This window comes from Phallusia mammillata, chromosome 4 (assembly GCF_965637545.1).
Source record: "Phallusia mammillata chromosome 4, kaPhaMamm4.hap1.1, whole genome shotgun sequence".
Classification (NCBI taxonomy): Eukaryota; Metazoa; Chordata; class Ascidiacea; order Phlebobranchia; family Ascidiidae; genus Phallusia; species Phallusia mammillata.
This window is the reverse complement of record NC_137255.1, coordinates 21815293-21834212: the sequence shown is the minus strand read 5'-3', so window position 1 is coordinate 21834212 and position 18920 is coordinate 21815293. Positions and strand designations below refer to the sequence as shown.

The 18920-nt window shown below is 37.5% G+C and overlaps 2 protein-coding genes across 2 annotated transcripts; both read right to left on the bottom strand.

Annotated features, from left to right (window-relative positions):
- Positions 1-335: 335 nt before the first annotated feature.
- On the bottom strand, positions 336-4014 carry LOC145223860 (prostaglandin E2 receptor EP4 subtype-like). Its single transcript, XM_080090263.1, has 8 exons — positions 3896-4014; positions 2993-3130; positions 2550-2711; positions 2148-2245; positions 1805-1943; positions 1629-1748; positions 1434-1558; positions 336-1119 (listed from the first exon to the last, which is right to left on the bottom strand). The coding sequence occupies exons 1-8, from the start codon at positions 3974-3976 to the stop codon at positions 891-893; spliced, it is 1092 nt and encodes a 363-aa protein (XP_079946389.1). The 5' UTR covers positions 3977-4014; the 3' UTR covers positions 336-890.
- Positions 4015-9736: 5722 nt separating this feature from the next.
- LOC145225039 (uncharacterized) lies at positions 9737-12029 on the bottom strand. The gene is made up of 2 exons (XM_080091682.1): positions 11919-12029; positions 9737-11716 (listed from the first exon to the last, which is right to left on the bottom strand). Exon 2 carries the CDS (start codon positions 11670-11672, stop codon positions 10443-10445), a length of 1230 nt encoding a protein of 409 aa, XP_079947808.1. The 5' UTR covers positions 11673-11716; positions 11919-12029; the 3' UTR covers positions 9737-10442.
- Between the last annotated feature and the right edge of the window lie 6891 nt (positions 12030-18920).

Here is an 18920-nt window from a genome sequence, read left to right as displayed (position 1 = left end):
CTAAACGGAACCATAGTGTGCTCTATCAGAGCGTTGTGTAGTTACTTGATTATAAGAATGAATGCCGATTCCTTTTATATTCAAACAAATAACATAATACAATGAGAGAAAATATGCAAAACAGACTGTCTGACATCTTGGTGTGTAATTGAAGAGAGCAACTGGAGCAAAGTCAAGAATTGTTCCGTTTTCTGCCCCCGAAATCCATTGCTTACAAGGAATTATTGAAACCTACCTTTTCAACTCTGGCCGTCACATTTAATGCAGCTTTTGCTTTTGAAAGATATGCAGGAAAAACAGGCTTACTAGAATCAACAACGATTTTTTTAACCATCAATGAGGCGAAGCCGAAAATACAAGACCATCGCGACTAGAACACATGTTTTAATAAATTACTACTTCAAATGAACACTCATTCATGTAACCAGTGGGAACAGTAAAAAATGCAAAGTAATAACAATCAGCTACAAATCTACAATACACATTAACTGGTGATACTATAAACATCGCATGTTGGACACATTACTGCATGATATGCAGTTTAAATTTACTGAAATATACTTCATGACAAAAATGTACACCTAACACTAAAAGTTTAACTTAGTGGACTTAAAAAATGTTGATGACTTGAACTTTTTCGGTTGGAATCAGGGTTTGTAATATATATTTTATTATAATTTGGTTTACCCGTTTGGGACTTTTTTGAAATGCAGTAAAATGCGGCACTATGCAATGTCACGCAGTGTCTAGTACCAATATTCGATATTATCTTGGGTAGTTTATACACAAAAAATCTAAGAGCGAAATGAAAGACACATGCAAACAGGGTTAACATTTAAACAAACGCAAATCTTAGCAACAACTTGATACATCATCGTCACCGTCGTCTCCTATCGTTCTTCGTGGTTACTTTCATTTGAAGTTAGAATCATTGGTTTGATTGTGACAGGCTCCTTGCCTTGTTCAAATGAACGTTGTGTGGTCTTTTGGCGCCACAATTTTCCGCATTTTAGTGCTGCGCCAGTTGGATCCACACTTGGGCCTGACCGGGCGATCAGGGCTCGTTTGCTGGCAGACTGAGATGAGAAGCTTCTCTGACTATTGCGCATTGATGCCCGTCTAATTTGATAACAACAAACCAAAAGATAGTCGTTTGGCACATAGGCAAACTGAACTTCATTGTGTCAAGAGTATTTGCACTTTTTTCTTTATTTTGCTTGGTCAAAAAAGCGACATAATTAGGCTACATCTGCATTTGCCAAGCAAAATGTAGATACACAGCGTTAACAGAGCAGGAAAAGTGAGGGTACAAGTGGTTAATAAAGGCTAAAAGCCCTGCAGCTGTACCGTTCAAAACAAGGTGCTATAGCACATGCGGCATGCTCATAAGAAAAGTGAATCGTGAGTGAAACACGACCTAAAATTTCACAAACCTTTTGTAATCTCGACCAACGCTGAAGGCATTCTGGCACTCCTCTTTGCTACATTTGCACGTGACCGTCAGTTTAACCAATCGGAAGAAGCGCGTTATGGTCGAACGACGACACAAGATATAAACCTGTAATACAGTTTACAACTTTTTTTACTTAAAACAAACAAAAGTACATAATAAACAGTGGTGTTGTTACCCATGGATCAAGCACTGGGTTAAGAGCGGCCATCCATACTGCAAACAAATCCCACGAGGACAAGCTTTCTACACTTCCTACAGCAGTCCTAGCCTCAATTTGGTTGATGAGAATGCGCAGCTAAAAACAACAGCGTTATGATACTGTCCTAATGCAACGTTTCTGTTGTTTTATACCAGTAAAGGAAGGTAGCATACGACAAAGACACAGGTCATAACTCCCAACAGAACAATCATTTGCAATTCGTCGTAAGCCATTTTGCGGAGTTTTCTCTTGCTCAGGATCTGTAGTGTGGAATTGGCCAACCGCATTTTTCTGTACAGAAATTGTTAGTGCTGCTATCGGTTTTAGAACGAACGTAACTAAACCTAACACCGCGAAAATTAGGTGTGCACAATACACTATTGTAATAGTTTTTAGTGTCACGTTTTGTTCTATATACTCGTAAATTGCCAAAGCTACCAAGAGGACAATAATATTTCCACGTGAGAAAAAAAAACTTGTATTGTATTTTCTCACCTGCGTTTTCTTATGACTTGTATGATGACAAATGCGTTGCAGAATATCGTGCCAAACATCATCACTATTCCAAGTGCCACAATCATTAGATTGTAAGCCTAAAATGGAAAATGCGGTATTTATGAAGCAAAACTTTCCGAAAACCTAGTCTGCCAATAAAAGAATCGAGACTTCATGTCTTTATTTCCAACCTAGCTAATCAAGACTTTTTAGTTTTTTCGCCATTTTTTATATTTTTATGTTTTGGTCACTAGTTTTGATCATAATTAGGTGTAGTTGGCGGCAAAAACACAATACTTCTAGCGAAACAAAAGTTACTAGAGCGCAGCTCGCATTTTTTTGTAAACGTTACTGCAAATGAACGCATGGTTCTGAATGAAAAACCTTGATTCTCAGCTTTACCTGGTGCAAAGGGTCTGTACATTTCCAATCCAGGAAACACCAGGTGCCCGGAACTTGCTGCTCGATCCGTCCAAATCCGATGAGAGGAAGGGCGGATAGCAGGAGAAAGAACGCCATGATCAACATAATGGCCGCACGCGTTCGTGCTGGCGTGATTTTGGTCTGAAACAATACACTATTGACGCAAATCCGGTCATCAATAACATGTACGACAGATATCAATTCAGTATTGAGAAGTTAACTGTATTTCCATACGTGATGCGTAAAGTGGGTTCAAATTCCCATGTTAGAAATGATTCAGCATTATAATGTTGAACAAACACCGGTTGGAGAAACAGCTTTAGATCTAGCTCTAGTACAGTGTCGATGAAAATCAGAGACACAATCGTCACTCGAGCGTTCCAGGGACATAAATATCGCGGTAGTATATCACAATACAATACCTGATAAAAGAATGCGAAGCGCACAGCAATGAGTCGTTCAATTGCCATGAAAAAGACGAGCGCCATTGATGCTATGCCGAAGAATGTCATGGTGAAACCCGAATAGTCGCATAAGGCTTGACCACCCAAATCCATCACCTAGTGTACAAAATAAAACAAGATAAAGTTTTAATTAAGTTTTAATCAACAGCAACCTTTACAACTCATGCTTCCAGCTTTCAATAATATGCCATATGTCTGTTAGATAAGTTTAGATAATAGCCATAGCTATTTGTAGTTTTAAACAGGGGTTCAAAACTGCCCAAAACGCTGTAACAGTTACGACGCAGCGCAAATGCAATGGGAACCCACCCTAAAGGGCGTGTTTATCATTTAGCAGCAATGCGCAAATTCAAATTAGTCCATATCTCAACAATAACCTTGTGAATTGGAAGAATTAAATTGACATAAGTCGACCGCAAAGTCATAGGTCGCTTGACAGCAAATCGATAAGTGTGTGTTATTGCTTAACTTATGACTTTTAAACTTTCTTAGACATTTGATTGATATTTAAAATAATATTGTCTTGTTCCAAATCATTCAGGGGTGTACAACATGCTTTTTGCACCCCCATTGGGGGCAAACAATGCACATGCAAAAACACAGGCACCACAAATCTGGGCTTATAAGAGGCCATTAGATGGTATATATATCAGAAAAAAAAAAAAAAAAAAAAAAAAAATTCAGAATACACTTGGCGGCTGTTAATGAAATAAGCATCTGCAATTCTGCCGTCATAACCAAAATGTTGCACCCTTTTTCTACTTCAACAAAAAATGTCAATGCGAACGAACAAATTGGGTACGTCTCAATTTATGCAACTGATTGACATTATTTGATCAAAGTTTATTTACTGTTGCTTACACATTCGAGTTTGTCGTATGCCAGAAACGTAATGGGTGACGTCACGACGGTGCTTGTGAGGTCCAGTAAGGCTAGCGTCATCACCAGGGTGTAAAATACTGACTGAAAAGGAAAATTGATCAAATCACAGACAAGAAAACATGTCGTTGTGGTCAATTCAAATCGAATCTAACAACTTCATAAAGTTATTAACTTTTTGTTAATCAACTTTGGGTCGATTTTTTTCGCCGAGTGACCTGACACGTTGACATACCGAGACATTTTAACTTATCAAAAAAGTTGTGTTGTTGTTTGTTGTAAGACATGTTTTAAAACAACAGATAAAGTTTGTTTTCCTTTGTTTATCATTTAGTGTTATATAGCCTGATGAAGGCGACCTGAATAGTAGGGGTCTGCAACCTTTTTTATACTGCGGACCGTTTTTAAAACTGAAATTTTATAGCGGACCGGTTTTTAACTACAAATATTTAGCAATGAAATCGCCTAAATCAGTTTCTCAAAAAAACGCGTTTGAAATGGCAAGAAACTTGTATAAAAACATTCTTCATTGCAGTGCCGGATTAAGGGTCTGCTGGCCTGAAGGCACATTTTATAAGTGGCCCGAAAATCAGGATTGCCAACTAAAAAATTAGAATTATCAGTGTTGCCAAATTTTAAAGTGGCCTGGATTTTTGACTGGCCTGTAGGCACGTGCCTAATCCGGCACTGCTTCATTGGCGTTAAAAAATGCATTGTGCCTTTTTAAACCGATTGTGATGCAAAAGACGTACATTGTCAGTGGCAAACAACGTCACATCACAACACAATAGGTCTTTCTTGATTTGATTTCCGATGTGGCAATCCCGAGAAAGGATTAAAATTTTAGTCCTTGACCGAACGAGGTTGGTATTTTATGTACCATGTATTGGTTGCTTGTTAATAAAAAAAACGACAAAAATACCTAAAACCTCCAGGCAATTACACTACAGTATCAAAAAGGGTCCGCAAATACAAAAAGGTTGAGACCCACTGTTCAGAGCGTTTAGCCTAAAAAAGTATTCGGCCGGTAACGAACTCGTCGCGGACGGGCGGTTTCCGACCACTGCTGTATAAGGCGTCAAACGTCGATGCAAAAATACAATTGATATGAGAGCTTTATAAAGTTGATGCAAAGGTACGCGTTTTAAAAATTGTAAGTTATTTTTCTGGTTTTATAGTACTCTACTGTTAAAATTTGCAAGAATTGAATATTACATCTTTGCACTGTTCATCAAGACTGTAAAAAAACTGCAAAATCGATACCTGACCTGTTTTTTAGATCGATTTTGATTTCGCCAGATGACAAATATAGCCACCGAATTTCCAACTGTGCTCGCTGTAAAAGTGATAAGTGGTATTGTGATCCGAGAAGCAACATTTCCTCTCTTTTTCAAAAAGCTGACTAGACAACCAGGACTCTTATTTTGAGATTCGGTTATGTTCAAACTTTGGGTATATGTCTCATTTAAGAACGCAGAAGCAGCTGTAGTGCCAAAAGTCTTCTCCGCACAAATTTCAATACACATAGAACAGATAAGGACAACGAACGAAAGAATAGTTTTAGTCCACATACTTGCTATGCTTAACTTCAGAATGTCCGGGAATGCTGACGAGTCCCGATTTAAGTCGGTTTGGTACACGCAGAACGGCGCCTTCTTCTGAGTATTAATTCGATTAAAGTTTCTCTACGGCGTCGACACTTGTAACTTGAAACAAGCGATGCCCAAGCGTTATTACGTGACATCATGGCAATCAGTCCTGTAGATTGTATGGTAAAAAATTCTTGACGTTTTTGCCTCATCACGTGTATAGTGGTGTGATATATGGGTGTTGATTTCTGCCAAATGTTTGTCACAAGATGCTTTCGGTTTCGATGTTTGTGGTAAAGCCTGTTTCGTGCGGTTGTTTGGCCGACTCGCAGGCGCATCTTTTTTATCGGCCTAAAACTCACGTTTACCTCTCACATTTTGTAAACATGCTGACGATATTTACCTTTTTAGGAACAATGTGGTTAACCGATTCCTCGAAGAATTTTCGCTATCCGACATTCGGATATTGTTGTCGGTATAAACCGGATAACAAAAGAATAATGATAAGTTTGGGTTTTATTAATTTTCATAAAACTTTACGCAGTTAATATGCAGTGATAGGTATACACTATACAGCAAAACTACTTCACGTTAATGTAATTAACCCTCAGTTCACTGGTGGCAAAACCCACTGATTAGGGCAGGGGTGGGCAAACTTTTCAGTGCAAGGGCCGCATTCAAAAGTTTATAATCTTATCGGGCCGCATGGTATTTCACCAACGGCCGCCAATTGCTTGCTTGTTGTTTTGTTTTAAAACAACTGATGTAAAAAATAAGGTTTGTATCATATACCATTTAAAGTCGCCTAAAATGCTCTGATTAACAATTTCTAACTTGTGCATAAGTTTAGCTGAACGGAGCTAACTGTTTATGACGTCATAAACTGTATTGTGACGATTGCAGTGCCCGTTCTTTTCGCATTGTTTGCACATAATAAGCAGATAAAAAGCCTGGCGCATATGGTTACTAGACTGGTAATCTTTTTTCCAGTCCCACGAAATCTGTTTTAGCAGTTTGAAAATCAAAATATTAATAGATTGCGGCCGCAGGTTGTGCACCCCTGCGCAAAGTTATTACATAGTATATTTTCAGCTTTATGCAAATACGTTTGTTCATGATTGTACAAACAGTGGTTGAAAAGCTACAATTGTAATTGTTTCAAGCGTTTGTTGCAACAAAGGCTGAACCACGTTTTTTGTTGATAAAGTCCTTGTGCCAAAGGGCTGTATTTGAAAATCTGAATCGCTTTTACTTTTATCGAACGAAGAAATTGTGTCAAGTGACGATTTGCATAATAACGTGGCAGGCTAAAGCACGTGAAAAGTATCTGTGTTTAGTTCCAAAGTATCGTACGGGTACAGATACTGCACATGGTATTGGTATCGGCAAGTCGCACCCCCGGTATTTTTAAAACTCTGCGCCTGGGCTCATAGTACTATTCAGCGTTACTCGGAAACATTTGGCGGGCCGCATGAACTCCTTTGCCGGGCCGCATGCGGCCCGCGGGCCGTAGTTTGCCCACCCCTGGATTAAGGTAATATTATGTCAAAGATACAAATGATATACAGGTATGCAGTGTTTTTTTTAAGGTGTTTTGAAAACCGAACCGATACGGTCCCCCAAATTTCTCCAGCGGTTTCCCAAAATATGGCTATTTTTTGGTATTTAAATGAACACTTGCGGTCTCTTAAAACTACTTAGCGGTCACCCAAACCAAACCTTTAAAAAAAACCTGCAGGTATGTACCCAACACATGCATTGCAGAAAGTGACTAGGGCAGAATAAGCGTTGGAATGAGATCTAATATGTAAGCTGCAGACAATACTGTTTTGACCTATCTTATAAGTTATTTGTTTAAAAAGCTATAAAATGTGAATCCTTCGATGTATCGCGCTCATAAAAAGTGCACAGCAGAAGCGGTAATATTTTTAAGTGGCTGAAAATTGTAAACAGTTCAAAAACAATCTAAAACGCAGTTGTATGACAAAACTACACGGTTAACCTATACCTGAAATAAAACTATCCTTGTCTGTTACCCGAGTAATAGAAGTTATTGATATCTGAACTATTCCCCCGTCGGTTACTCTATGGCAGGGGTTCCCAACCGGTGGTACGCGTACCACTAGTGCAGGGGCGGGCAACATACGGCCCGCGGGCCGGATCCGGCCCGCGACGGGATTTTGAGCGGCCCGCAGACAGTTTCAGGTCTTACATGATAATGTGGTCCGCGGCCACAGTCTGCCGCAATCCCCCGCTACTTGCTTACTGCGTCAAATTATAGTTGTAACGGACAGTAACGCTCCCTAATAACAAAAAAACTTTCCCGCCGTTGTTACCATTGCACCATACGTCCATTGTTACGACATAACTGCCAACCTTGTGTGTGGCCTGCTTTCACGGTTTCCTTTGTTTCCACACGTACGTGTAGCCTAGTTAGTGTTTCAGCAGTGTCCAAGTCTGTGGTGAATAGTTTTATGTTATATCAGTTAGATTGTTTGGACTGTATTGTAATTGCGACGTTCTTGATTGTATTTAGTTTAGGTGGTCAAAAACCCGTTTTAAATCACTGGATAAATATTCAGGAATCCGGCCCGCCAGGTACTTCATTTTTCCATATCAGGCCCGCCGACTGGAGAAGTTGCCCGCCCCTGCACTAGTGGTACGCGAAGGTTTTTCAGGTGGCACGCAAGTAGCTTCCGTTTTTTCACAAAAACCTTGATTCACAACTTTATATTTTGTTTACATTTTTTTTCTGATGCCTATTGTTATTGTTACGTAACTATTCCTGCTGTTTCGTATCATTATGATCTTCAAAATACAGGTCATGTCAATTTTTAACAAGAAGCACAGTTGCTTTGAAAAGCCGTGCAATGCTGTGGGACAGTGGGTTAATTTTGTCAATTGATTGCTCTTGATAGATATCATCTACTGCTTATAGCTTAAACAAATAGCGTTTGATTCGATTAAATTAGTTGTTCTGCAAGAAGTGGTACGCGTGGCAGTACAGAGCGTCCAAGTGGTACGAGATCGTAAAAAGGTTGGGAACCCCTGCTCTATGGCATAGAGTCTATGCAATAACTCTGGAATTGAAAAAACTATGAAAACTATACCGGGTAGTAACATTTCCTTCAATAGCATAAGATTTATTGCAGAATGTCCATTACACAGATAATTATGAGCTACAAACACACGAACTCACAGTGGAAAAGTTTGCTAAATACCAATAGATGGCGTAAACAGTGCAGTTATTTAAATTACCCGTGAAGCTGTGGTCCGGCCTTTGATTGTCGCGAACCTGACTTGGCGTATTTCTTGTCTTGTTCGTATTCTTTCTCATTTTACTTGTTATCGTAATAATTGTGAATGCCATTTGAGCTACTTATCTGTATTTAGGAAACTCGTGGTGTGAGTTCTTGTGTTGGTAGATTTTCCTGCACAACATATGGGAGTAAAGTCACCAAACACGCGCTTAATCGCATTTCAACGTTTGAAAACCTGCAGTTTAATTGAATTTCGAAGATGCAATATCCTTGACCAGGTTTTTTTTAAGGTTTGGTTTGGGTGACCGCTAAGTAGTTTTAAGATACCGCAAGTGTTTCATTTAAATACCAAAAAATAGCCATATTTGCTTAAACGAATTATTTATTAGGCTACTGGCAAATTTTGGGAAACCGCTGGAGAAATTTGGGGGACCGTTTCGGTCAAAACTGTGTTTTACCGTGACCTCTTGCCATGCGACTGACAATCACCACTTATCGGGCATTTTCGAAAACGTCTAGTTCATTTTTGACCTTTTTGTTAAGCAACAACGTTTTCACTGACATACAACAAAGTAAAGTGCCGTTCATCGAGTTTAAATTAGGTCTTATTCGGTAACCATTGGCCGATTGAGCTAAAATTTTGAGTACCAACACACAATCAATTGTCTAAAGTTCCAGCACATGGTAAACATAAAAACTAATATTTCGGGGTTTAGGGGTGAATCCAACTAAACCTTACAAATCAATTTAAAGGACTTTACAATGCATCAACCCACATAGCATAAATCTGATTTGGGTAACCAACTAGTATTGATCAAGCGCATGGAACAAACCAGCGTTACTTTTTGCCATAAACCTAAGCATGAAAAATGCTAACTTAATGGCAGAAAACCTTCTTGCAAAGCTGCATGAAAACACCTGAGCCCAGGTGCATACAGGCTAAAATTTAAAACAACAAACAAAAAAGACCCCAGTAAATTTTAATATATATATATTTATATATATATACTGATAGAAGCAGTACATTTCCCCTTCGGGCAAGAGGATCAGTAATACTTAGGGATTAAGGGGTGAAAAATAGGTGAATACAATAAAACGTTTAAAATTCTTTAAAATACTTCACAATGCATCATGTGTACCATTTAGAAGAAGTTTGAAGCCCATAATAAAAAGGTCCGGGCTTAAAATTTTAGGCAACAAACAAGTAACATGCAAAAAAACAAGGGTTTACAATTTTAGAACGTTACAGGTTGTATGCTAATTGTGACCTAAATGACGGGTAAACTTGAACCAAACGAACACAATTGCTGAATATTCACTTTTAGTCAAAACACAAATAAGCCACTTAGCTTCATATATGAAAACACACAAAATGAAAAAAAATTGTTTTTAATAAGAATACTATCCAACAAACTTAACACTGCTGTGGTTGTTGATTTGTGGCATCCCAATAATGTTTGTTTTGTGAGGGAATATATATGTATTAAACATCATTCCAATGATGATCCTTTTCTGTAAGTCAACATGTAATGTGCAAAAAGTTCCCTAAGTTGAAAACCTTTTTTGGTGAGGGACAACTTGCATCAGTTCAAGTCTGGCATACTTTTAACTCGTTTCTAACATGAATCACATTTGTGTGAGTCAACAATCAACATGTGTTGTGTTAAATGTTCCCTCAATCTAAATCCTTGTCTCAGGCATCACTTTGCTCTCGCCTTTTTTGATGTGGGACAACTTGTGTCGCCTCAGACCTTGGGCACTTCTGTATGTTTTCTTACAAATATCACATGGATGAGGTCTTTTGTCTGTGTGAGTTAACATGTGTTGTTTCAAATTAGCAGGCAGACTAAAGCTTTTGTCACACACATGGCATTGATGAGGCCTCTCATTTGAGTGAGTTGACATGTGGAGTTTCACACTTTGAAATCTTTTGAATCTTTTTTTACATACTTCACATTCGTATGATTTTTCTGTGTCATGAACCAACAGGTGCCTTTCCAAATATACCTTCAGTTTAAATCTTTTTTCACATACATCGCATTTATAAGGCATTTCCTTGTCGTGTATCAACATGTGTGTTTTTAAATTCCTGGCCTTCTCAAACTTTTTCCCACAAATTGTGCATATATGGGATTCTTCGTTTGCGTGGAATAACAGATGACTTTCAAAGGATTCTTTCAATTTAAATTTTTGTTCACATAGATCGCATTGATAGAGTTTATTTTTAGAGTGTCCCAACATGTGCTGTTTCATATCACTGACCAGTTTAAATCTTTTCCCACAAACTTCGCAAGAATGGGGTTCCTCATTCTGGTGAGTCAACAGGTGTCTATCTAAATAACTCTTGAAACCAAATCCTTTCTTACAAACATGACATTGGTGCTGACCAGTGTGGATCACCATATGTCGTTTCGCATACCAAATTGTCTTAAATCTTTTCTTACAAACAGCACATCGATGGGGATGCTCGGTGCTGTGAGTGAACTTGTGTTTAGTTAAACTTCTCTTCAGAGCAAATCTTCTTTCACATACTTCACACTGATGCGGTTTTTCTTTTGTGTGAGTCAACATGTGATATTTTAATTTAGCTGCTTTTTTGAATGCCTTTTTGCAAACATCACACTGATGCAGCTGTTTTTTAGTGTGAGTTACCATGTGCTGTTTCAATTTAGACGCATGGCTAAAACCTTTCTTGCAAACATCACATTGAATAGATTGCTTGTTGGTGTCTATGCATTGGTTTGTGTCAGAATCTTTAACCTCTTTAAAGTATTTCTCTGTCGAAATGGACTTGAAGTCTGATACTTCCAATTCTTTAGAAGACTGTTGTGCAGATAATGCAAACAGATTTAATAAACTTGAATATTTAAGTTGAGTTTGTTGTGATGCCAACTCAGTGTCAGACATCATTATTCAGGTTGTTGTTTCTAAATCATCATGACAAGGTTTTTCTCCTAAAATAAAAATACCAAGATCTGAGCATGACCTAAAGAATGGTTAAATGTAATAAAATGAGAACAAGAACAAAAAATCCATTCAAAAAACGCATAATGTAACATTCCCATATAATATGGTCCTTTTTATTTACACTATATAAATATATATATATATACAACCAAATTATCATGTAAGGTATAATAAATATTTGATACCTACACATAATTGGATGCTTGGACACCACCAGCTTTCTGGCATAAATGGTCTACTCTACACGTTTGATAATTTGTAAATTAAAGTTAATGAGCATGAAACACACTCGCTCAATTTAACAGATGTGCTAAAAAGCAAGCAATAATATAATTACATTATTGACAATTTGAATGACGTGTAAATATTTAAACTATAAGCCCGTTACAAGACAAACTAAATAACTAAAAATGGTTATTTCTTTAACAGGATCAACATAAGGCTTCAATGCACTTTTCTACACTGCAACAAATGTACACTCCACGATATCTGCCAAACAGCTGACAAAAAATAACCAGCGCATTTCATTTTTAAATGCGGTCAAACACAACATAGCCACTTATAAACAAACGAACCAGGCAGCATAGTGGTAAGATAAGAAAAACAATATTTACATTTCTATGTTTTACGCCGTTTACCAAATTTTTTTGCAGTTTCACTACAATGTTGGTCTGTGACGTCATAAACGTACATAATGCGAGGGATTTAAATCAAAAGAAAACGTGTTATTCTGTTACACCATAGTTAAAATCATACCGGTACGTTAAATTGCTCGTATAAATGGTCTAAAAAAGGTAGTGTTCTCGCACTTGCAAAAAACAATCGGTGAGTGATGTTGATTTAGTAAGCACACTATGACCATACAGCAGGGGTGTCCAACCTTTTTGGCCAAAGGGCCACATGCGGTTTACGAATGATTGCGCGGGCCACTTGAGTGTTTACTGCTAACTTGTAATCTTAAAATGGCTTTCCACATGTCCACTTTTCTTAGAATATTCTGTTGGCGTTACTTGCTTTTTGTTTTTTATTTAGCATAATCCTTATCACTGCAGAGTGCTGAAGATATTTCACTGTTAAATGCGTTTTGCGCGAGTCTCTGATATGGTAACAGATGAACTTCAATAAGGCAAGAAATATTTCTGACTGACTCTTGAAGCAAGAGTAAGATTGTGGACGTAACAATGCAGAAAATGTGATGCGTAACAATGTGCATTGTGATGTAATAAAATTAACTTGAACAGTCGTGTATTACTGTATTACCAAAGAAACAAGGCAAACAATAAATGCCAATCCTCGGCATGTAAGATCGCCATAAATTGGGCAGGTGTTAAGGTTCATAATATAAGTCATTTCGAAAAAAAACGCGCGGGCCACTCAGAACCTTCCTGCGGGCCACGGGTTGGACACCCCTGCCATACAGTATACAGAAAATCGTATCGCAACTGGCAAATACCTCAAACATGTGTTTAGCAACCTCAAGGCGAGCAAGTTTCGACTGAAATTAGACCAGTGCAGAAACCTGCTGCTTACAGGTCGCGTAAAACGATTTATCGCAATTTCATAGGGCACCGTTGTCCAATAGATTAAGTTGCCGCAATTTAGGCTTTTTGGCAACGGCGCGTTTAGGCCGTTTTGAAAACCAACAAAAATCTTGCAAGATAGCTAACGCTAAGTTGCTGCAACCTTGCTAACTCGCAACGCTACCATGCAAAACAAACCTAGAAAAACGACGATCAATAATTTTTCGTCAAAATTAACCAGAAATTGCCGGTTAAAAAGCATTGGAAATACACAACTCACAGTACGCCAGGCCTATTAAAGGCATCATACCCAATAAGCTGGTCTCCCAAGCATATACATATGGCAAGGCACAGGCTAGATTTTTCTAGCCTGTGCCTTGCCATGCTTGGGAGACCAGCTGATTCGGTATTATGCCTTTAATAGGCCTGGCGTACTGTGAATTATCGAAAAGTATGCCGTGATCGCAGGTCTGCATCGACGCTTCAGGGCTGATCCCAGTATTCATCTTAGCTGCAAATACACAAATGTTGTTGTCAGGCAATCACGCTTCTTCATTCTGAAAAACATTTTCTGCACGAACAAAAGCCATTTGCTGTCCGCGCCATCACGTTCATAAGCCTGAGAATTACTTTTACTTGGTATTCCGAAGTGCAATGTGTACGGCCCCAAGAGCACAGCGCCGTGTGTGATTGTAGGCCCACTTGTACCACATGTATCGCCTAATATCCTAACTCTAAAAAAAACGTATACTTTTGTCTTAACTGGAAAATTTGTGTCCAATGTGTTTCAAACAGTTAACGTCCTCCACCCGTAGTGCAACAAACGAAAAACGTTACAGCTTTACTTTTGGCCTTCGGGATTAAGTGAATTAATGCGTTTAAGTCAGTAGTTCTCAAACTGTGCGTCGCGACGCCCTGGTGCGTCGTTTCAGTTTTCCAAGGGCGTCGCAGAATAGTTGCGTTTCGTGGCTTTTTGTTGTTGTATCAATAAACATAACTTTAATAATAAGTTTCTTCATTAACTTTTATTTGCTTATGCGTCGCAAGTCCAGAAAACTTTTCCATGGGCGTCACATCAAAAAAAGGTGGTTTAAGTGAAATATGCTATTAAGTGAACTATGCTATTAAGTGAAATATGCGATTAAGTGAACTATGCTATTAAGTGAACTATTCTATTAAGTGAATTATGCTATTAAGTGAACTATGCTATTAAGTGAATTATGCGATTAAGCGAATTATGCGATTAAGTGAATTATGCGTTTAAGTGAATTATGCAAATAAGTGAACTATGCTATTAAGTGAATTATGCTATTGAGTGAATTATGCGTTTAAGTGAATTATGCAAATAAGTGAATTGTGCAAATAAGTGAACTATGCTATTCAGTGAATTATGCGATTAAGTGAACTATGCTATTAAGTGAATTGTGCTATTAAGTGAATTATGCGTTTAAGTGAATGATACATTTAAGTGAATTATGCGATTAAGTGAATTATGAGATTAAGTGAATTATGCTATTAAGTGAACTATGCGATTAAGTGAATTAATGCGTTTCAGTGAATTATTCGTTTAAGTGAATTATGCGATTAAGTGAAATATGCGATTAAGTGAATTATGCGATCAAGTGAATGATGCGTTTCAGTGAATTAATGCGTTTCAGTGAATTTTGCGTTTAAGTGAATTATGCGATTAAGTGAATTATGCTATTAAGTGAATTATGCGATTAAGTGAAATATGCGATGATGCGATTAAGTGAATTATGCGATTAAGTGAATTATGCGATTAAGTGAAATATGCTATTAAGTGAATTATGCTATTAAGTGAATTATGCTATTAAGTGAATTATGCGATTAAGTGAATTATGCGATTAAGTGAACTATGCTATTAAGTGAACTATGCTATTAAGTGAACTATTCTATTAAGTGAATTATGCTATTAAGTGAATTATGCTATTAAGTGAATTATGCGATTAAGCGAATTATGCGATGAAGTGAACTGCCACAAATTAACTTGTTCAGTACATTGCAACCTAGACATCTTATGACGTAACAATGCATCTGATAGGTTCTATCATCACGCCATGTCACGCCTTGTGTTTGAACTAGAGTAACCTGTGGTTTGGGTGCTGTGGTGCGGTTTTAATAACGAATTCATTGTATTGTGGAGAGAATACAGTAAACATCTCGAAAGTTCTTGGTGTGCCAAAGACAGCGTCAACACAAATAGCAACAGTAGGGATATCTGACCCGACTAGTTTGCGACATTAACTATGCTATTAAGTGAATTATGCGATTAAGTGAATTATGCTATTAAGTGAATTATGCTATTAAGTGAATTATGCTATTAAGTGAATTATGCTATTAAGTGAATTATGCGATTAAGCGAATTATGCGATTAAGCGAATTATGCGATTAAGTGAACTATGCTATTAAGTGAATTATGCTATTAAGTGAATTATGCTATTAAGTGAATTATGTGATGAAGCGAATGATGCGATTAAGCGAATTATGCGATTAAGTGAACTATGCTATTAAGTGAATTATGCTATTAAGTGAATTATGCGATTAAGCGAATTATGCGATTAAGTGAACTATGCTATTAAGTGAATTATGCGATTAAGCGAATTATGCGATTAAGTGAACTATGCTATTAAGTGAATTATGCTATTAAGTGAATTATGCTATTAAGTGAATTATGCGATTAAGTGAACTATGCTATTAAGTGAATTATGCTATTAAGTGAATGATGCGATTAAGCGAATTATGCGATTAAGTGAACTATGCTATTAAGTGAATTATGCTATTAAGTGAACTATGCTATTAAGTGAATGATGCGATAAAGCGAATTATGCGATGAAGTGAACTATGCTATTAAGTGAATTATGCTATTAAGTGAACTATGCTATTAAGTAAAATATGCTATTAAGTGAATTATGCTATTAAATGAATCATGCGATTAAGCGAATTATGCGAATAAGTGTTTGTGAATTGTGCAATGAGGTGAAATGCGCGATTAAGTGAGTTATGCTATTAAGTGAACTCTGCGTTTAAGTGAATTATGCAATTAAGTGAACTAATGGGTGATATATGAGGTTAAGTCAATTTTTCGATCAAGTGAATTAAATGTATGCGATTAACTGACGCGAAAATCGATGTTTTCACCAGCCGCGATCGTTTCGCCCGCTCATCCGTGGTGCCCTACCAATATATGAAAAGACTTGCAATTATTTTCAGTGAAATATGCGATTAGGTGAGATATATGACCTAATTGCACAAATAACTTGAACCCCCATAGGAGATACCCGGGACTAATCACTTAATCATTTTACATGATTGATGAGTTTAAGTGAATTACGCATTGAAGAAGGTGATTACCACCGGTTGGGAAATCCGTCTTCAATACACAATTCACTGGTGGTGCGCGAACATCTTTCGTTTTTGTATTTATTCTATATGTTTGCACCATGTTGTTGGACGCTAGTAATTTTTTGTCAACAAAATGTTTTGTCTTGAACTGTTTCGTTATAACCAAACAAACAAAAACTATTATGCGTCCATCATTAAACTAGTTTACAGGGAACTACAAGTCGAAGCTTAAACATGTTTTAGGAAATAATGCGTCAAATGACGTCTTGCCTCGTATTATTTGGTTGATAGAAAGCAACCAGTTAAGATTGCGCATAATAGTGTGCTAAACTCTTCGTTGTACTACATCTTAGAACTAAAATGTAACAGTTGACTGATTAAAAATACTTTAAAGCAGCTGTTATTCAACGGGGGCGATTTCGTCTACCGAGGGGGCAATGGTGACAATTTCGGAAGTTGGCGGACGATTTGACTTCAAAAAGGGGCGATTTCAACATTACTGATTGTATAAATATGTACAAAAACTGTGAGACTCGGCTAACTTTAACTTACAATCAGATATAATTCGTCTTGCAAACAAACACCAGGGACAAGGTACGCATCAGCATGAACATGCTGCCAACTGAATACATTGTGTTTACTGTGAATTGTTTGTACTTTCTTGATCTCGAAAGCAAGGTTGGGCATTTAATTTGCCACAGTGGGCACTTTATTGAGGCTATGGTGACAGGCCACATTTTTTAAATACAACGGTAACGAGCTTTACCTCACACTTAATTGTTTTGCTTTCACGCTTCCTATATGTCTACACAAGCGCTTCCCAAACTGCGAAGTATTTGTATCATTTGGGATTCTCCTCTTCCGAGTAATACCCTATTGTTTTCAAGAAAAAAAGGCAATTGTTTGCGCATAATCGTAATATTGTTTTGTGTACGATTGAACAGATTTTTCTTAGATGCGTTTAAAGAATTGCGTGAAATAGCAATTAAATTATTTTTTAACTGAAGCTTGACTGATGCTTTCGTATTGCTAGGTGAATCTTACCGCCCACATCTGCTCAAAAACGTTTATACAAATAACAATCTCATAGGGGGGCAATTTTGAGCCAGTGCCTTGGAAAGGGGGCGATTGCGCCAAAAAGGTTGAAGACCCCTGCTTTAAAGCATGCATGGTACTTTGTGATGCGTAACCTTAAAAGTGGTACGCACAGAAAGGTTGGCATTTGGCAATTACTGGTTTAAGTGAATTATGAGTTTCGAAAGTGAATTATCCGCTTAAGTCAATGATTTGTTGAAGTGAATTATCTGTTAAAGTCTTTTAAATCTTTTAAAATAAAATGTAGCCGTTCAAAATCAGAAATGTTAATGCGATTTTAAGTATTATTTAAAAAAAATGTCGGAATATTATCATGGTGTAAGAGCCTTCCATTAACTAGCTCAAAAGTAACGTTTCCTGGCTAAGATAGGAAGATAATCAGAATTTTATTACATTTCCACAATATTTTACAAAAAGGCGGCACGTATGATGGTGTGTTACACAAAAGGCGCATCATTTAAAAAGGAAGTGATGCAGTAAGCAAGATTATATGCTAACTGTGCAGTTCAATACAAAACTATAACACATTAACACACAAAGACTGGTATTTGGTTCAGCTGTATACCAGTCACTCGAAAACATTTGATGTGGTAATATATGCAACCCGGTTAATAAAATGCTTGCCCTAAAAAAACGACATGCCGGGTGCGAAGTTAGAAAACCTTATTACCGACGACGAATGATTCAAGTTCCGTTCATGTTGCTTATACAGTGGCGGCTCGCGTTTAGGCACTGTGGAACTGTAGCACTCCAATTTTCCATTGTAGATTGACGATAAAATTCAATTAATCGGACCAATTTATTTACTTTGAATCGAAAATTTTTATAGTTTATTATAAAGGCAGTAGCCATGCAATAGTTCAGACATGGCCTCGCGACTTCGACAGTGCAGAAAAAGAAGAGTGAGCAACGTCAATCAAGATAATATATAAGAAACCAAGAGAGCAGTGTCGCTCCAACGGTGCCGAAAAAAGGTAAGCGGCAATGTCGACGCCGCAGTGCCGAGTTACAATTTTTTGCACATTCACACAACGCTACTTATTGGTTAAACTTTAAAAAAGTGATGGTAAGTGAAGAAAACAAAACAGGTATAACTTTCGCATTTTTTTACATGTTTCGAAATAAACCAACGTTTTTTTATCACATAATATCAAAACAAACATGCATTTTTTTAACAGCACCCTTGCTTATTGGAGCCATGAGCAGCCACTCG